The following is a 20,653-nucleotide window of genomic DNA, read 5'->3' on the forward strand; positions in this document are numbered from 1 at the left end:
CTCCTTTCCTTGTCCTGTTCCATCTTGTCCTGTCCTTCCCTCACAGGGTGGTATCACTACAGCCCCATGCAAGACTCATATTTAATGTTTCCTTGTTGTAGATAACGTAATGATTTACTTCTCTCATCCTGTATACAATTAGTGCTTTGTCTTTTGTCTTTTGTCTTTGTTTCTCTCTCCCCTCAAGAACCTTTCTTCTGTTCGACTGATCGACTCTGATTCTCAATAAACTTCAATTATAATACTAAGAAACCACAGCGGAAGCTTAAAAATTCCACTGTGACACAGTAAAACTGTTCCGGCATAAAAGGGATACAGATCTTTCATTCTGATTGACCTAACAGCCGAACAGGAAAAAAAAAATAATCAAAATAATAATGTGTGCGTGTGTGTGTGTGTGTGTGTGTGGGGGGGATTTTTATTCGATTATTCGACCAATAATCAATAGGAGAATTGATTCTAAAAAGACTCGACAGGGACAACCCTACAAACAACTAGTCATGCTCCCTTTGCCAATTGTCAATATCAAATTTTAAACTACAGATCTTTTCCTAATTATTAATAGCCTGTCTGACACGAGTAAATGGATGTGTAACCCTTAACCAATGTTTTAGAGAAAAGGAAACTTCTGCAGGTACTTGTTTTTGCAATGTCAAGTCACCCTTTGACCTCTGTATGAGTTCTTCACGTTTTGTGTTTATGATCATTCTTTATGCTGTTTTACTCTGTTGCCGTTTCGAGATTTCCCCCATGACCCTTCAAAGAGCAACAGGTGCATGTTTCTGCGGAAACCTGTGCAAATGTGGTGAAAACACAGACGGTTTTGGGGACTGTTTCAAGTGCCCTCTTGAACATTGTTACCACTGTCTCATAAAAATACACACACACATTTGACACATGCACAATTTCTAGATTCCCACCACTACCACATTTTTTCAAATTTAATTAACACGGGTCAAATTTCACCCGAACAGTCTCAGTGCACACAAATTTTTTAACTGTACAAATGAATGACATTTTAAAAATATTTTCATTTTTGTGTCTTTTGGGGGAAAAAGAAAAATCAAATTTCCATCTGGGGAAAAAAAAAAGACATTTAAGGTATTTTTCATTGCTGTCATCATTCAAAAGTGGTCAAATTTGACGCTGAACAGGAGACTTTACACCGATTTTATCGGCCTGATCGGTATCGGCCGATAATTAGCATTTTATGCTGATCGGCTTTAATATTATAATTTGCCGATCCGATCAATGACGTAATTGATCGGCTCCGCAAACGACATTTACTGCGTGCACAGTATATTTTAATCCAAAAGCTAGTTTATTTTTAGCCTTGTCGCGTGTCTTTTGACATAGTACTGTATATATCTGATGGCCAATAAAGTTATTTAAAAAAAAAAAAATGTCGAAGGTGTGGAACAGACAACACGTCTGAGACAGACAACATGTAATGTCCTGATCAGACTACAAGACACATTTGCTCTTTCATAATTGCACTATGTCAGACTACTACAATAAAATCTCGTATTCCGATACCACCGCACCGAGTTTTTTACGATCAGTCGACTTTATCTTGTCAACTCAAATGCGACCGGATACACTCGTTACCGTGGCGACGACAACAACAGTGAGCGAGCCGGCTCGACTGTAGAATAAGAACAAAATGGGGAAGAAACGTGTTGGTGGTCACCGGTGCTCAGGACAGGAGAGCACGTTGGTTTAAGGCTCGCTTGAGGGATGTTCACGTACTTTGAATACGATACGGCTCGCAAGCAGGCAACAAAAATGTTATGTAGCCTAGCAAGCTAGTGCTAGCGCTAACGGTTGTACGTAAACATGCCGCCGTTCTGTCGAATCATGCTCTAAAGTGTCGATGTGGGTGAAGTCATTTAATTACAATAAAGTAATTGAATTACAGTAAGTTAGCACCCATGATTTCTGTCACGTTGTAATGTTGCTTTGACCTGACTGATTAGAATCCACGATCTGACGAGAGCGGTGATTTCCAACCTTTATGGAGACAAGGAACATATTTTACAATTGAAAAATCTCGCGGCACACCAACAAACAAAAATGTCACAAAAAGTGGAGACATTAATGAACTGTATTTCCGTCCTGCCATCTAATAGAAGACCATTCATGCGTTCTGTCTGTCACTATGCCTCACAGGCATCAATAGAGGAACAAAGATACATTATTTATTGTAAATATCATTTTTGGGAGCAATTAAGTACACAAGTATATACAGTAATTGAACAGGTCATTTTAATAGACACATTGCTCCATCTTGTGATCTGTTATCGTTTGTTTCAACTCGCTGATCGTGATCGGCCCCAAAAATGCTGATCGTGTAAAGCCTACTGAACAGTATGTAATGTATGTTTTCTTGGTTCCTTTGCAGAAAGGAGGAAAAGCCACCGGCAGTTATTCTGCAGCATCATGCAGCACCTAACCGAGAACCACAAAGTGTGGAAGAAGGTCATCGAGGAAGAGGAGAAGAGCAAAGACGTCGGCAAGCAGCAGCAGTCTGACAGCCTGCCGGCCAGCGTGCCCGCGTCGGCTTCAGATGACATCCAGGTCATCCAGGAGGAGGAGGAAGGGGAGGAGCGTCAGTAGCGCCACGGAATCGTGCGGAGGAGCGAGAAGAGCTGCAGAAAAAGAAGTCCTTCACCCAACAGCCTTTTACACACTGACATGAACATCATGACATTTTTTCACACACACACACACACACACATGCTGAACACTGTGCAGTCAACTTTTGGAGAAACAAAAAAAATACAAATAAAAAAAGGCCTTACCACTGTGAGCGGATCCTTGCTGCAACAGTGGGAGTCCATCTCCTATGCACTTTCAGCCCTCAGTGGCGAGTCCTGGAGCAGCTCTAAGACGAAGAGGTCGCACGTGCCCAAGAAGAGCGTCAGGTCCCCAGGATGACCTCGGCCGCGACGATGCCTTGAGTGCATAGCGCTTACACCTCTCTTAGGTACAAAACAAGTCTTGACTATTTAAAAAAAACAAAAAAAACAGGAGTTTTGAGCATGAAGCAAGTAAGCAACGTGGAGACGCCATCGACGCCCTTTACCAAAGTGAACTGTTCGTACGTGGAAAGACGAGACCGAGACTCTTTCAGCCTCAGCTTCGGGTTTATTTTTGGGAATTCTATAAATATATAGATATAGATATACATGAGATATATATATATATATATATATATATCTCGGATGTGCCTGTCTGAACCTTTACTGAGTCCATATTGGCCCAGAGCCTTGGCTTGTGTAGTTCTCTCTCCTTGCTGGCGACACGAAAACACTGTATGAGACATGATTGAGAAATGTCCACTGATGATTAGCATTATTATATCGGCATCATTTTGGATGTCGTTAATCATGTGTGCCACCCATGCCACCCTCCTTTTGTTGTTTCCTTTGCTGCAATGAACGTCTGATTATCTTTTTTGGAAGAATGTGATCGAGAGTTTGGAGAAAGAGAGCACATTTTGAATTACTTTTTAGTACGCGATTTGTGCGTATGCTTGTGTGTCCTTTCATTTATCTGGTGTTGCATTCAGGTCAGGAATGCTGTCTCCAATGAATGGATTTTTAATTTCCTGTTGATTTTTTTTTTTTAAGGTTACTCAGGATTTTTGCAAAGTTGTATGATTACTTTGCAGGAATTAATGTCATTAATATTGACTTTAACGAGGAACACCATCCAGTACATCTTGGCGAGTGAAGGAGTGAACAAGTCGACTGCAAAATGAAGCAATCGAGACCGTCGGCGACGCGACAGGAGCTTACAGTATGTGCTGTCTCTTGTCCATTCATACACAGCTTGCTGAACCTCACTGGAGAAACTCTTGTATGGCCACATAGCGACACTCTAACGTTGTTTTTTTTCCAACAGTACAATGAGCAGGTGCCTCTTCTTTTTAGCCAACAACAAACATTTTTCATCGACAGTGGTGCCTTGAGATGCCAGTTTAATTCGTCCCATGACCACGCTTGTAATTCAAAGCACTCGTATCATACGCCATCTTTGCTCACTGAAGCGAATCGAAATGCCATTACAGGAATCGCTCGTTTGTAGTTAACAGGTGAAATCCACGAAGTAGCGACAACATATTTGTTTGATTATTTATACATATTTTGAAGGTGTATGAAGACTTTTTAATCTTGCCCACACACCTATTAACTTTGACCATACTAATATGAACACATTTTATATTCTAAAAGACCTTTTAAACTCAAACAACAGTAATGCACAGTAGTACAGTACACTACATTTTATTCCCTGTAATATGTGTTTTAATGTTTTGTTTGTTTTAGGCTAGAAAGCATTTGTTACCACAAAAACATTGTAGCATACACTCAAAATCCCACAATATGGTTACTTATGCACAATATGAATATGGGGGGGTGGGGGGGGGAAATCTGCCCCCCCCCCCCTCGAGAAATTTGTATTTGGGGGGGGGGGAATAGCACTCTATTATATTCTACAGAGTAATAACATAATTAAATAGAATGTAAAAGAATGAAACAGTTTGTGCTGCATGGTTAAATGCTTCAATTTAGCGATCCTGCTGCTCCTTCCTGTGTGGCCACCAGGGGCAGTATAGTACAGTCAAATTCGCACGAATGAAGCGAGTGGATCTTCGTTTGTCTGTAATCTGATTGTCACTATTCTTTGACCCAATAAGCTGCAATGATTTTAGACCTTTTTTTCCACAGAGAATAAAAAATATTAAGTATTGTGATATTGTCTGTCAACGTGTGTTGCTGCTCCACCGTTTGTGTTCAATTATCTGTTGCTTGAAGTGTTTTAAAACCACAACGTAGACGCCATGGCGTTTTCCATTGTGCTAGCGTTTAGCTTGCGCGAGCTTTCGGCGGTTATTTGAAATAGTAATGTAATTGTCCTTTTGATGTTAAGTTCAGCAGCAAACTTGAACTTGGAGTGGCATGAACCAGCTTGAAGCCTCTTGAAAAAATTAGACGCTATGTGCCAACAAAATCAACAAATCAAAGATAACATCATGCGAATGACTGCTCGCATCTCGAGGTCGTAAATGGGCTCGCTCGTATCTCAAGGCACGACTGTGTTGTACTTTCTTTTTTTTTTTTTTCGAGTGGCCAGTGTGAAGAAAGGACCCAGGTGTTTTTTGTTTTGTTTGTTTTTTTGCCCCCCCCCCCCCCCCCCCCCCCCCCCCCCCATCTCAGCATTCCATTTGATGAAAGGGAATGCACAATTGTTGCCTCTTTGTCATAATCATAATCATCTGTGCGGAGCATGTTAAGTCCAATGGAGTTTGTGATATTTATAAAGAAGCGGGGGGGGGGGGGGGGGACATGCTCATTTTAATACCAGACAAGTGTTCAGCCACTGTACAAAAAGATATATATATTTTTGAAGAATCAACTGAATATATCGGTTTTCTACACACACGCATTTGTGATGTGCATTGAAATCCTTGTCCTTGTTTTGATCTCCTTTCTTTTACAGGTGTGGCTACGTGGTATGCTTATTTTCTTTTCAATTGGGTTCATTCTCGTATTCATCATCATCATCTCTCCTTCACTAGTGCCAAACTTGACCGACATGCGGTTGGCCGTGACATTAGCGTTCCAGTATTGACAAAGGAGCAGCGAGAGTAGCAGACTGGACTCAGGTCAGAGCCATATTCATTCTTTCCCACGGAGCCATTCTGTACCAGAAGTCGCTATACTCTGTCGAACCGAGTTCCAAGTGTTGTCGGCTTTTTATTTCAAACCACCGTGTCCGCTGATGATTGTGCCATAAAAACATCAATGAAGTTCCATGTGTGTGGCATCAGTGTATGTAGCTTTTGGTCCAATGTAACCGTTCACTCTTAACCAACACTGTGGGAGCAACTGATTTTTGTTGTTATTTATAGCTGTCATTAAAAACAAAAACAAAAAAAACATCCCTCTAGTACTCACGGTTCTTGTTGATTTTTGTGATTGTGTGTGAGTGACAAGTTTTGGAATTTTGTAAAAAAAAAAAAAGAAAGAAAGAACAATGAACAACCCTTTACATTTTTGTCAATTTTTCATGGGGCGACACTGAAGACATGACACTGTGCTACAATGTAATGAGTGTACAGCTGTTTAGTAGTGTAAATTATTTTTCCGTCAAAATAAATCCACACACAGCCATTCACTGACAACAAAAATGAGTACACCTCTAAGTGAAAAGGTTTAAATCAGGCCCTGATTGGTTCAGACTTAAAATGTTTTGTCTGTCTTTCCACAGGAAATAATATCAAGCAAATTAATGTGTTCCATGTTTTGCTATGGAAAGCCGTTTGATCATTTATTTGATAGGAACATGTACTAGTACACTTTTTTGTACTCACGAGCAAGACAATACAGTGCACTAGTTGAACTGTCTTACTAGTAATGTTTTCCACTACTGTAGGCTAAAAAGTTCATTTCTTGTGGCTAAATTAGCCTTAATTTTTTCTTGTATAAAAAAATCATGTATTATGGTTTTGGTTAAAGTCATATTGTTGGGCCATATCTGAAGTTACACATTGTTATTTTATATTTTGTGTAATTGAAGTTCATGGTCTGACTTTAAAAAAAAAAAAAAAAAAAAAAAACGGCACTTAGCAGTTACTTGGAATTTTAGTTTTTCCACTAAGTACTTAAGTAATTATTTGGAGGACAACTTATTACTTAAGTATTATTATTCTTGAGTAGTAGTACAATTTTTCCACTCTCATAGGAGAATACCAATCATGTCAATCGCTCATAAAGAATACACAGACGCTTGACATCAATGTGTACTTTTAATGTTTATTTTTAGTGCAACCCCAATTCCAATGAGGTTGGGACGTTGTGTTAAACTTAAATAAAAACAATACAATGATTTGAAAATCATGTTCAACCTATATTTAATTTAATACACTACAAAGACAAGATATTTAATGTTGAAACTGATAAAGCTTTATTGTTTTTAGCAAATAATCATTAACTTCGAATTTTATGGCTGCAACACGTTCCAAAAAAGCAGGGACAGGGTCATGTTTACCACTGTGTTACATCACCTTTTTTTTTTTTTTTTAAAACAACATTCAATAAACGTTTGGGAACTGAGGACACTAATTGTTGAAGCTTTGTAGGTGGAATTCTTTCCCATTCTTGCTCGATGTACAGCTTCAGCCGTTCAACAGTCCGGGGTCTCCGTTGTCGTATTTTACGCTTCATAATGCGCCACACATTTTCAATGGGAGACAGGTCTGGACTGCAGGCAGGCCAGTCTAGTACCCGCACTCTTTTACGACAAAGCCACGCTGTTGTAACACGTGCAGAATGTGGTTTGGCATTGTCTTGCTCAAATAAGCAGGGGCGTCCATGAAAAAGACGTCGCTTGGATGGCAGCATATGTTTCTCCAAAATCTGTATGTACCTTTCAGCATTAATGGTGCCTTCACAGATGTGTAAATTACCCATGCCATTGGGACTAACACAGCCCCATACCATCACAGATGCTGGCTTTTGAACTTTGCGTCCATAGCAGTCCGGAGGGTTCTCTTCCTCTTTGGCCCGGAGGACACGACGTCCACAATTTCCAAAACCAATTTGAAATGTGGACTCGTCGGACCACAGAACACTTTTCCACTTTGCATCAGTCCATCTTGGATGAGCTCGGGCCCAGAGAAGCCGGCGGCGTTACTGGGTGTTGTTGATAAATGGCTTTTGCTTTGCATAGTAGCGTTTCAAGTTGCACTTACGGATGTAGCGCCGAACTGTATTTACTGACATTGGTTTTCTGAAGTGTTCCTGAGCCCATGCGGTGATATCCTTTACACATTGATGTCGGTCTTTGATGCAGTGCCGCCTGAGGGATCGAAGGTCACGGGCATTCAATGTTGGTTTTCGGCCTTGCCGCTTGCATGCAGTGATTTCTCCAGATTCTCTGAACTTTTTGATGATATTATGGACCGTAGATGATGAAATCCCTCAATTCCTTGCAATTGTACATTGAGGGACATTGTCCTTAAACTGTTGGACTGTTTTCTCACGGACTTGTTCACAAAGAGGTGAACCTCGCCCAATCTTTGCTCGTGAATGAGAATTCAGGGAAGCAATCACGGCCCCCACCTGTTCCCAATGAGCCTGTTCACCTGTGGGATGTTCCAAACACGTGTTTGATGAGCATTCCTCAACTTTCTCCGTCTTTTTTGCCACCTGTCCCAGCTTTTTTGGAAAGTGTTGCAGCCATCAAATTCGAAGTTCATGATTATTTGCTAAAAACAATCAAGTTGATCAGTTTGAACATGAAATATCTTGTCTTTGTAGTGTATTCAATTCAATATAGGTTGAACAAGATTTGCAAATCATTGTATTCTGTTTTATTTATGTTTAACACAACGTCCCAACTTCATCGGAATTGGGCTTGTAATTAAACAGACCAAAAAAAAACCAATTCAAGTCTCCAGTCAACATAGCAATTCCTCTTAACTATGTTGTTGCTCTCGGTAATCCGTTGATTCTTCAAGTATTACATACAAAATATACAAAATGGAAAGACTCTTGTAAAATGCGTTTTTATAAAAGCAGAAATGTATGCCTTTTGTAGTTAAGCAAACATAAAAAACACCAGTATTAAAAAAAAAAAGACAATATAATTGAAGTACTTTGTAAGTACTGATAAGCACCATTAAGGAAAAAAAAAAGTGATTCAAAAACAGACATCCAGCAGCCTTTCCTTCAGCCTTCCGAGAGAAAGCTTTTCCAAAAAGCGCTTTCCCTGGAGGCGGTGTCAAAGTCAGTTCAGGTGATGTAAAGCCGGCCCGTGTCCAGCCTTAGCGTGCAGTGTGCGGAATGTTCTTGGAAAGTCTCGTTTGTGCCCGCAGCTCCCAACGAGGCCTGTCATTTGTCTGACCTGGCGCCGCCCTGGGGAGGAAAGGCTATGAACCAGCACGAGTGTACTTAGTATCAATCATTGACATATACCTAACACGTCCCGGGCTCAACAAGGTTCATAGACATTTGGTGTCCTGCGCTACGCAGAACTCAATCGATAACGCACATCTGTCTCGAAAACTCACTTTTGTGTCTATTGTGCAAACACGCATATTGCCCAATAAAATGATCACGCGTCCATGTGGAAGTCCAAAAAAAATGCACTACTACAATCTCAACTGTTGCGGAGTTGGTCGCTGTACCCAAGTCAGATCTAGTTGAATAGGAACTTACAGTATGTGGTGATTGCCTACTTGTTCTAAGGAGTGTTTTTGTGCTGCCTTCGGATGGCGCAGATGGAGTAAGGCTTGGGTTGCAAGGTCATGCCGAGTTTGGGTGCTACAGTGGGAATGCTTCCTGGCGGGAACTGAAGGTGGAACCTCTGGAGCAAGGTGGTAAAAAAGAGAAACATCTCCATCCTGGCCAGCTGCTCGCCGAGACAGTGACGCCTCCCTGCGAGGAAGAAAGATGATAGCAAATTGTTTTATGGAGAACAAACCTTTCACACCAAGTACCACCTCAAAAACACCTAGTTTCCCAAGTGGAGAAAAAAAAAAAACTATTCTTATTTTATTCCTGAAAACCATTTAAACATACAAAGTTAGAATATTTACACTGCTTGAATATAGGAAAAAAAACCTAAATGATTCAATTAAAATCTATAGCAAATAAACATTTATTTTACCTTAAAAACAGTTCTTGGGTCATTTACATACAATTTGACCAATAAGAAATATTTTAATTTATCAATTTTAGTTTTTTTGCTGAAACAGCCATGCTTAAAGTCCTAGTTTCAAAACGTTTTTGATGACTTCAATTTTTAGGCATTCATAGTAAAGGCAATCCTGATTGATGGAGCAAATGTGGTGGCCCATTGACATAGACTTCTCTTTAAAACGGTAAAGACAAAAGTGTATAACAGTAAAGACAAACAGCTTCATAAAAATCATGCGAATTGCACATTTTATGTGTTGCCCTTCGAACTATGCAGCTACAACTGCGTAAACTACTCATTACAATCTCTTGTCTTTATACAATTATCATAACGGTAAAGTAAATAGTTCTGACACTAACACATGACAAATCTTTTTTTCTGAGAAACAATTATGACCCACTGCCAATAATTCAAATTAATTGATTTTCGAAAGAAAATTCAGTGGGCCATGTCTTTACCGTTATTGATCAACTTAAATGGAAATGTTCCTCTTAAAGATTGAATGCAAAACAAATTTAAACTGAACTGTAATTAGACAGCAATTATTTAGTGTAGCATTAAATTGAGTCTGAAGCACCAGTGTTACTACCACTAAATATATATACATATATATGTACAGTATGTATGTATAATGCAGCCCTATGGGGGGCACAAGCCAGTGCAAACTGTAGGTCGGTCCCAAGCCCGGATAAATACAGAGTGGGTTCTTTGGCAGAAAGAGAAGAGGAAAGCACAGAGCCTAGAACTGAATGTGGGGACTTTGAATGTTGGGACTCTGACAGGAAAATCTCGGGAGTTGGTTGACATGATGATGAGTAGAAAGGTGTGATATATTGTGTGTCCAGGAAACCAGGTGGAAAGGCAGTAAGGCCAGAAGTTTGGGGGCAGGGTTTAAATTATTTTACGATGGTGTAGATGGGAAGAGAAATGGAGTCGGGGTTATTTTAAAAGAAGAGTTGGCCAAGAATGTCTTGGAGGTGAAAAGAGTATCGGATCGAGTGATGAGGCTGAAACTTGAAATTGAGGGTGTTATGTGTAATGTGATTAGTGGCTTTGCCCCACAGGTGTGATGTGACCTAGAGGTGAAAGAAAAATTCTGGAAGGCGCGAGATGAAGTAGTTCTGAGCATCCCAGACAGAGAGAGAGTCGTAATTGGTGCAGATTGTAATGGACATGTTGGTGAAGGAAATAGGGGTGATGAAGAAATGATGGTTTAGTACGGCATCCAGGAAAAAACTTGGAGGGACAGATGGTGGTAGACTTTGCAAAAAGGATGCAAATGGCTGTAGTGAACAGTTTTTTCCAGAAGAGGCAGGAACATAGGGTGACCTACAAGAGTGGAGGTAGAAGCACGCAGGTGGATTACATCTTGTGCAGACGATGTGATCTGAAGGAGGTTACCGACTGTAAGGTTGTGGTAGGGGAGAGTGTGGCTAGACAACATAGAATGGTGGTGTGTAAGATGACTCTGGTGGTGGGGAGGAAGATTAGGAAGACAAAGGCAGAGCAGAGAACCATGTGGTGGAAGCTGAGACAGGACGAGTGTTGTGCAGCTTTTCGGGAAGAGCTGAGACAGGCTCTCTGTGGACAGGAGGAGCTTCCAGAAGACTGGACCACTGAAGCCAAGGTGATCAGAGAGGCAGGCAGGAGAGTACTTGGTGTATCTTCTGTAACTCCGGGCAAATCTCATCCACCCCCGGGGCCTTGCTGACCTCAACCCCAGAGATAGAAGAGCCCGCCTCAGAGACCCCAGACTGCTTCCTCATGGGAAGGCGTGTCGGTGGAATTGAGGAGGTCTTCGAAGTATTCTCCCTACCGACTCACAATGTCCCGAGTCGAGGTCAGCAGTGCCCCATCCCCACTACACACAGTGTTGATGGTCCACTGCTTCCCCCTCCGAGACACCGGATGGTGGACCAAAATTTCCTCGAAGCCGTTCGGAAATCGTTCTCCGTGGCCTCACTGAACTCCTCCCACGTCTGAGTGTTTGCCTCAGCAACTACCAAAGCTGCATTCCGCTTGGCCAGCCTGTACCCATCAGCTTCCTCTGGAGTCCCACAGGCCAAAAAGGCCCGATAGGACTCCTTCTTCAGCTTGACGGCATCCGTCACCGCTGGTGTCCACCAACAGGTTCGGGGATTGCCGCCACGACAGGCACCGACTACCTTACGGCCACAGCTCCGGTCGGCCGCCTCGTCGCGGAACTTCTCGACCTCACACACCATCTCGGGCTCCTTCCCTGTCAGAGAGGGGATGTTCCACGTCCCGAGAGCCAGCTTCTGTAGCCGGGGATCAGATTGCCAAGGTCCCTCCCTTCGGTCACCGCCCAGCTCACAATGCACCCGACCCCTATGGTCCCTCCCACAGGTGGCGGGCCCATGGGACGGGGGACCCCCGTTACCCTTTCGGGCTGTGCCCGGCCCGACCACCAGTTGCTTGCCTTCGAGCCCCACCTCCAGGCCAGAGGGGGGGCCCCGGTGACCCGTGTCCGGGCAAGGGAAAAGGCGATACAACAATTTTTGTCATCATACGGGTCCTTGGAGCCGTGCTTTGTCTGGTCCCTCACCTAGGACCTGTTTGTCATGGGTGAGCCTGCCAGGGGCATAAAGCCCCAGACAACTTAGCTCCGAGGATCATTGGGACACACAAACTCCTCCACCACGATAAGGTGATGACTCAAGGAGGGGTAGATATAGATATATGTATATATGTGTATGGATGTTTCCCGATAACAACACCAGGGTTGCGTTTTTGTCTGTTGGGGTCAATCGCGAGGTTTGCAGGTATGAGTCGCCGACTGTCATCAGTTCAGTCACGTTTGGCCACATCGCTCTGTGTACAGTGGAGCTAATAATGTTATACTGACAAACTTTTTGTTACAGCGCTTCCTTCTAAGTGAATGGTTTAATAGTAATGATACTAACCCAGTGAGAATGGCAGGAAGGCTTCACGTCTCACAAAGTTACCGTCGCTGTCCAGAAACCTCTGTGGCGAGAACACGCCCGGATCTGTCCAGTACTTCTCATCAAAGTGCACCGAATACAGGTTGGTGATCACCATGGTGCCTTTGGGAATGGTGTAGCCATTGACGTGCGCCTCCTGGGAGGTGGCGCGGAAAATGCCAAGTGGCACGATGTTGCAGAAGCGCAGGACCTCGTGTAGGACGGCCTCCATGAAGGGCATCCTCTGTTTGTCCTCCAAAGAGGGCGCTCGGCCATTTGTCAGAACGCTGTCGATCTCCCGGTGCACCCTTTCTGTTCAGCGCAACACATTCACATTTTGTCACACAAGACGCACATCGCGTAATTCCTGACAATCAGGCAACAAAGTAACAATCACATTAAAGAATGGGAGTTTGAAGGATAAAAATCACAATCACTACGCTGTTTTTTGCACTTGTATTAAAATAAGGAGGGTTGTTTTCTGCGGTGATTCTTCACCTTCCAAGTGAAATCTGCCCTGTGAGCAAGCTTGTGACTCAATTTACAGGTATATAAAAATACGTTTTCCAATGTGAAAAAATAAAAAAATTACTATTACTATTTGTTTAATTGCACTGTATTGTATGAGAACATAACAGAGGATATAAAGAAACAAACCTGTTTTACAAAGTCAACTTTTGCGCTGTTTTACAAGCGCAAATGTTGACTAGTGCCATTTAGCCAAGAAAAGATAATAATACAGCCACGCCCACAAGCAAACTACCTATCACATCATTTGATGTTGCACTTCCTAACCCTGCAAAACCAAACAATGCATTTTTAAAACTAGTCGAATATAAAGATTTTATTTCCGAAAGTAACCAGTGCCACACGCATTTGACTTGTAGAAAGCGTCATCTCTGTTGAAGCTAATCACAAGCCCGTGTGTAGTTTCATCATCATGGACTCATCACTTGTCGTGTACGTTCTCACACGTTTGCGCCTATTGTTTGTCATGAACTCGCTGCTAATATAGCTTCAATTGTGTTTGAGAGTGAGCCATACGGGCTGACGAATAGCATCTACGAGGTTTTAAGCAACAGATACTTAAACAAACTGCAGCTACAAATGTGCACAGACAATATAACAATAATCGCACGCATATATTCTTTATCATCTGCGAAAAACAACTGATATTCCTGCATCTTATAGAGTCACTTCCAGTACAGTAGTTGTGAAACGCTTCGTTTTTGTCTTCATAAGTGTGTTATACTGCCACCCGGTGGCCAAATCACACATCAGAAGGAGCCGCAATGAATTAATCATGATTCACAGTGTTTAATTTTGACATTCTATTTAACCATGCATGCTATTTCTATGTTTTTCAAAAAGTAAAATGTTATAGAATGCTGTTTTTGTTATTTCCAAATTAGAAACATTTTGGGGGGGTTTTTAGGGGAGGCTGGAACGGTTTAAATGGCATTTCTACTCATTTCAGTGGGGAAAGATGATTTGAGAAACAGATCTTTTGAGTTACAAGCATACGAGTATTCACGGAATGAATTACACTTCCATCTCAAGGAACCGCTGTATTACTTGGCCCCTTCTGGTGGCATCTTGGCCAAGGAGCTATGTTGAAGTGACTTTAAAAGCTTCATTCACTGTATAAGCATTTCAGTTGTAAATGTAGGTAGCATGCTGCTATGATAGCTGACCTTGTATGTTGGGGTAGAGGGCCATGTAGAGCATGGCCCAACGCAGGGTGTTGGTGGTGGTCTCTGTGCCCGCGATGATCAGCTCCCCCACCGAGTAGATGAGGTTCTCGTAGGAGAACGACGAACCGGGGTTTCCCGCGTTCTGCTCCAACTCATCCAAGTAGGCGTCGACGTAGTGCCGAGGTATGTGCGGTACACGGCCTTGGGAAAAGCCCTTGATGACCTGCAGCAGGAAGTCGTAGACCTCGGCGGCGTTGCGGAAGAGCTTCTGGTGCTTCCCGAAGGGCACGTACTCGATCCAAGGGAAGGCGTTGTAGAGGAAGGCCCAGCTGCTCACCGCCAATTCCACGTTCTCGCTGAAGATCTCGATCATGTGCTGGAAGTTGCCGTCGTCGTAGGTGAAACGCTGGCCGAAGATGATCAGGTTGGTGATGTTGGACACGGCGTTGGTCACCAGGTGTTTGGCGTTGAAGGCCTTGCCCTTGTGCTCGTCGATGGCGTCCACGAAGAACATGCACTCCTCCGAGATCTTCCTCTCGAAGAGCCTTTGACTGCCGCCGAAGTACCTGAACGAGTTGCACGCCAGTTTGCGGTGTTCGATCCAGCTTTTGCCGTATTTGCAATTTAGAAGACCTTTTGGAAGAGGACTGTCCGTCAGTTAAGTGCTTCATTTTGAGTCTTCATTCAGTCCTGATTTCTGTCTTTAGGATACTGTGACAACGCTTCTTCTGCCACAATCAGTCTCAATTATTTTACGCATAGAGTGGTACCCTGACTTATGAATGGTCCACATGAAAGGTTTTTGGAGTTATGAGCGGATTTTTTTTTGCTTTGTCTTGCGATCAAAAATTTGACATCCGACATGACTCCCCTGCGTGATGGCGTTAGCAAACTTCTCCACAAAAAGTGAACATGCAGGTAACGCGTGTTGATTTACCATTATTGGACTATAAAACTGAACAAAAAACAAATGACGTTGTGTATTTAACCAAAACATATACATTTGTCTTAAGAATCTGTGCCAGCTTAATGCTAACGCATAATAGGAAACGCTGTGGACAGGCTAGCAAAACCAGCATGGACCTTTAAACAACGGATATTTGAACAAAAACGTTGCAGCAAAACATGCAGACAGAGTATATAACATTACTCACAGGCTTACAGTATATTATTTAGCTAAATGCTAATACAGAATGAGAAATGCCATCAATGAACTAATGAAACTAGCATCTATACTGTGTTAGTTATAAACCGTTAAACTATTCATATTTGAACACATGCAATAGCATATAATATTACTTAAAGGCATAGAGTACAAGATTAATGTGCTGCGAAAAACGGCTTAGTTGCAACAGTCTTCTGTGTTTCATCATCAAATCCACGTGCGTGCATTACACTGCCCTCTGTTGGTCATAAACACCAGACACACGATGCCCATTGAATTAATGCATGAAATCAAGATTCACTACCCGTTTCATTCTCTACATTTGATTTAATTATGCTATTTTCTGCATGTTTTTTTATAAAGTACTATGTTACAAATTTTTCGGTTGTTTCTGGGGGTGCTGGAACAGATGCATGTGATTTCCATTCATTGGAATGGGGAACGTTGATTGACCATACGATTCATTTGACTTACTAGCATAGAATGAATTAAACTTGTAGGTCAAGGCACCACTGTACTAATACTGATAAAAGTACAACATATTGTTGCGAGTGCAATCGGTATAGTGCGCATTACGTCCTTGTCCGAGCAAATCTCTCCCTCTCTCTGTTTTGTAAATCTTAATGGAGGAGATCAACTCGCTTCTTACCGCCCATTTTGGTCAGTTTCATGAAGAGAGGCAAGGATGGCCGGTCGGCGAACACCTCGCTCTGATGGTAAAGACATTCCCTGATGCAGTCGTAGCCGTTCAACACCACAGTCAAGATGCCTCCGAGGTCCAGACTGAAAATCTGAAAGACACACACGACTGCGTGAGCCTTTGCAGATTGGGTGAAGGCTCTCCGAAAAGTAGCTTCTTCAAAAAGGCCAAAGACATGCTGCTCTGCGAAGGACATCGCCTTCCCTCAGGCCGTATATTAGTATTACATTTAGTATTTACTGTTTCTAAAGTGTCCTAACTGTCTTTTAGCTTTCACGTAGCTGTTTTCACCTTCAGCCGTTTATTGAATGGGACAAATAGTTCGACACACAAATACAGAATGAAAACACTCGCAAGGGACATGGGAGACACTTACACAAAACTAACCTGACCAACTCTACTTCCTGATGACAATTCCTTAAAGGGACATATCAACACGGGTGCTACACTGTGTGACTTTATTACACTTTATAAAATTGCTTTATTTTGTTTATATTTATATGATTGTCAGGGCATTGAATCGATCACAACTGGACTGTTCTGGTTGTGTTTGAAGACGGTCCAGCTCTCATACGAACAGTCAAAACCGCTTACCGTAAGTGTTAAAAAGCCTAACGTCGTTTAATGTAAGACAACCGCGATCGATCGTCACCAAAGTTTATGTGGAAATCTGTACTTACGCCCCCTTCCACTTTTGAAAATATCAAAACGATTGCCCCAATATTTGGGATTTTATGGACGTTAAGCCTTTTCCTCATGAAGCGATGTCGAGCTTTATTTGTTTAGTGAGCGCCATGGAGAGGAAAACGCTCAACATCCATAAAATCTGAAATACTGCGGCGATCGTTGTAAGATTTTTAGAGGTTGAAGTGGGCATAAAGAGAGATGTCCAAATACATTGATGATAGTTTTGGGGAAATAATCTACGTTAAACATTTTTTTTCCTGTGATGAGCATCCTATGGAGAGGAAAACGCATAACGTCCACAAAATCCAAACTATTGGGGCGATCGTTCTGACATTTTCAGAGGTGAAAGTATAGATCAGAATCAGAATCGTCTTTATTTGCCAAGTATGTCCAACAAACAAAAAAATAGTTAACCAGTGATGGGACATTGTGATGTTCTAGGAATTTGATTTATAGAAATAAAATGTTACATATTGATATTCATCATTTTCCTAATTATTGTGAGGGATCATTAACATGATCCGTGTTTTGATTCGTAACATAGAATATGAATATATTCAAGACAATTTGAGCAAATTTATTTTAGAAATGTGTGTCAAACTGACGGCACTTTGCAAGAATCGGTATCCGCAAATGTAGCTCTCAGTTTCCAAAAGGTTAGCGACAGCCGTTTTTAGAGTCTTCGATTAAACTGAGGAACCTGAAGAAGAAGAAACAAAACACGCAAGAATGAGGAGAACGAGCCATCGCAACGCAGGAGCGGGAATTTGAATCCCGAACCTCCGAAATGGGGGGTGGATGGGCTAATCGCACTTGACCACCGTGTCGCCCTATTCGAAACACATTCTTGGGAAGATAACTGGAAATGTAGTTACTTAAAATTGCAAGTTACGTAATCATGGGGTAAATATTTCAATCACTTTCTCAAAGTAATATAACCAATTACATTTTGAATAAGTTTTGAATGAATGCATCAACAGGATCCTTGGATATTTCCTCTAAAAAAAAAAAATAATAAAAAAAAAGGGGATAATTACCATAAAAACCTTTCCAAAATCTCAGACAAGCTAATCGATTGCACCGCAAGTTGGCGTTTTGAGGTAATATTTTGAAAAAAATATGTCATGTTTGAGACGACAGCAGAATGGCACATGAACAGAGAGCCAATCGCAAAACGTCAGCTTTAGAAAGGGGGGGGGGGAACAACTAAAATTGTAATCATAATTTAATTACACGTTTTCTCCCAGTCGTGTAATACATTACAATCATATCGATTTTGTAATCAAATTACATAATGGGGCTGGAACGGATTAACAGCATTTCAACCCTTTTCAATGGGGAACATTGATTTGAGTTGAGTTCCGAGCTCGGCCGCGGAATGAATTCAATTGGTAAGTCGAGGCACCGGTGCGTAATGAACCACACGCTGCAGACGGAGCTGGAGTGAGTTCAAGTGGCATGTTCAGAAGTTAGCGAAAAGAATGGCTGCAGTCTTTTTTTTTCTTTTCTTTTCTTTTTGCAGGAGGCGTGCAGGGATTCCAAGTGGCGGGTTCGTAATGGCGCGTGCATGCGTGTGCATGACCGTACCTGTCCGTGAACTTCACTCTGCCTCTTGAGGAAAACGTGCGGCTCGGTGACCAGAGACATAATGTTCCCAATGACAGGGATGGGGGAAGGCCCGGGGGGGAATCCCGGGGGTCTCCTCTGCTTGACGAGCTGACGGAGGAGCAGCACGGCCAGGAGGGCGAAGCTCACGCCGCACGCGACCAGCGTAACCTGCGCGCACGACATGTGCGCCAGAGACGGCGATTTAATTGAGACCATCTTTGCCCGAGTGTGTGCACAGTGCTCCCGTCTCCCGTCTCCGTGCGCCGCTCGCCTCCCCTTCTGCGGAGCTGGATTGCTCCGGCGAGGCTCTGGAGAACATATGTATCATCTTGCACACTTTCCATCCCCCGCCTTCTGGGCGAAGATTGGCCAGAAAGTCAGCTGTGGTGGATGAAACTTTGCTCTGCTCTTGATCAATAATAACCTTCTTTTTTTTTTTTTTTTTTCTTTTTTTTTTGGGTGTGAATGGACTCACGTTGCTCTTATTCCAAGTTATATAATGGACGTTGCAAGCAAAAAAAAGGTTATGCATGCAAATACATTAGATAGATAGATATGTTTAAAAAAAAACAAAAAAACAACAAAAAAAAACTACCCATATTACTGCAGTTTATGGAGTGATTTCATTGTGAAACTATTCTTCATGGCGCGCAGACCAGAAGGAGCAGCCCGATGTCCGCTGAATGGAAGCAAAAAAATGTGGCAAAAATGGTTTAACGTTTGACATTTGAATGATGTTGCTACTGTACATTTGTATAAAGTGCAATATTATGCTAGTGCTATTTTTATAATCCCGCTGCTGGGATTAGGGAAATATATGCAAAAGATATATTTACTCTCCAATTTGAACTTTGGGTCCAAAATTCCCATTTTCTTTGGGCCTCAGACTGAAATGAGACTTCCGTTTATGTACGCCGAGTACACACACGCACCAGCAGCAACACTATTGGTTATAGTACCGCGTATATATGGCAATACCTGGGGATTGTTCCTATTTGGCCCAGTATTGCAGGTTCAGCAAATCAACTTTGCCCCACTAAGTAAGTGGCTGCTGATCATGGAATTGCAGGCGAGCAGTTCAGGTCACACACTACTACATTTTTAGGTCAAAGGTTGAGGTATGCATGACATTCCATACTCTTCAAGCTTGTCGACTAAAACCCTCAACCTGTCTGCAGTTTTGCACTATATGCAAAAAAAAATGATACATATGGTAAGGACATTCATATAGGTAGATAGTTTTATTGATCCTGAAGGAAATTCTGGTAACGCTGTAAGCTTTTTCCCATTCCTGTTTTTTTAATATATCCAATATACACTTTGGTAAAGTGCGCCTTTTATTTGGCTTATCCCTGATTACTTACTGCTCATTATTCCCAAAGCTGTTTATCCAGCTGTTTCTTCCCGCTGAGGCAGCTGGCAGGATTTAGTTGGCCTCACATGGCCTCTTGCAGACCTGTGCCAATGACTCAGCTTTGTTAGGGCTACCTAATGAGAACTTTCTTGCAAATCATGTGCTTGCTTCCTGCCAGATCCCCTGACTGGAAAATAGCAACCCGGGAAGCATCAAACACATCTGTCCAGCGTAATCAAATCAACGTGCGCCGACTGTAGCACGATGATCTTGTCAGTGCTTGGATTCATCACGAACGGACGCAGGATGGCGACCCTGGACAATCATTTGAAATATATTTATTGTTAAATATATATATATATATATATATATATACACACAAATGTTTGTCTTAACTTTCATGCTGCAGTGCACTTATTGGCAGAAAGTCACATACAGCCGGAACCTTGGCTGTGGTTAAGTGGAAGGAATTACGAACAGTTCTACATAGCAGTCAATGTTAGCACCTGCTAGAAAACAAAAACATGTCAGGAAAAACCTACTAGAACATCGGATCCTTAAATGATGGCAGTTGTGCGCTGCAACCCATTTAACGTGAGTTTCAGTGTGGTTGATTAATTCGGAACACAACCACATCTTCAGTTATAAGAGGGTGTGCACACTTGTGCAACCACATCTCATTTGTTTCTTTTCACTTTCCCTCTTGAAAAGATTAATAAAGTTGTACAGGTTATAGGTCACAATTGTGGTAAAAGTTTTGAAATGATTTATTTTGGTCTCATTTATTGAAATCACAAA

At 42.1% G+C, this 20,653-nt stretch overlaps 2 protein-coding genes across 4 annotated transcripts in view; one reads left to right on the forward strand and one right to left on the reverse strand.

The window, feature by feature from the left end:
• Positions 1-5,944, forward strand: part of pde3b (phosphodiesterase 3B) — a 50,475-nt gene extending 44,531 nt beyond the window's left edge. For 2 of the 3 annotated variants that reach the window (XM_061751030.1, XM_061751042.1), the window contains one exon: positions 2,402-5,944. In XM_061751030.1, the coding sequence (XP_061607014.1) occupies positions 2,402-2,616 (215 nt within the window). In that variant the 3' untranslated portion in view covers positions 2,617-5,944. The remainder of the gene's footprint in view (positions 1-2,401) is intronic. The other variant, XR_009785064.1, reaches the window with a different exon arrangement.
• Positions 5,945-7,790: 1,846 nt separating this feature from the next.
• On the reverse strand, positions 7,791-20,080 carry LOC133466895 (vitamin D 25-hydroxylase). The gene is given in 6 exon segments (XM_061751054.1): positions 7,791-8,935; positions 9,245-9,443; positions 12,630-12,959; positions 14,342-14,974; positions 16,156-16,297; positions 18,481-20,080. Coding segments are annotated over 6 exon segments (1,683 nt in total). The 5' UTR covers positions 18,718-20,080; the 3' UTR covers positions 7,791-8,793.
• Between the last annotated feature and the right edge of the window lie 573 nt (positions 20,081-20,653).

Source organism: Phyllopteryx taeniolatus, chromosome 2 (assembly GCF_024500385.1).
Source record: "Phyllopteryx taeniolatus isolate TA_2022b chromosome 2, UOR_Ptae_1.2, whole genome shotgun sequence".
In the NCBI taxonomy this organism is placed as follows: Eukaryota; Metazoa; Chordata; class Actinopteri; order Syngnathiformes; family Syngnathidae; genus Phyllopteryx; species Phyllopteryx taeniolatus.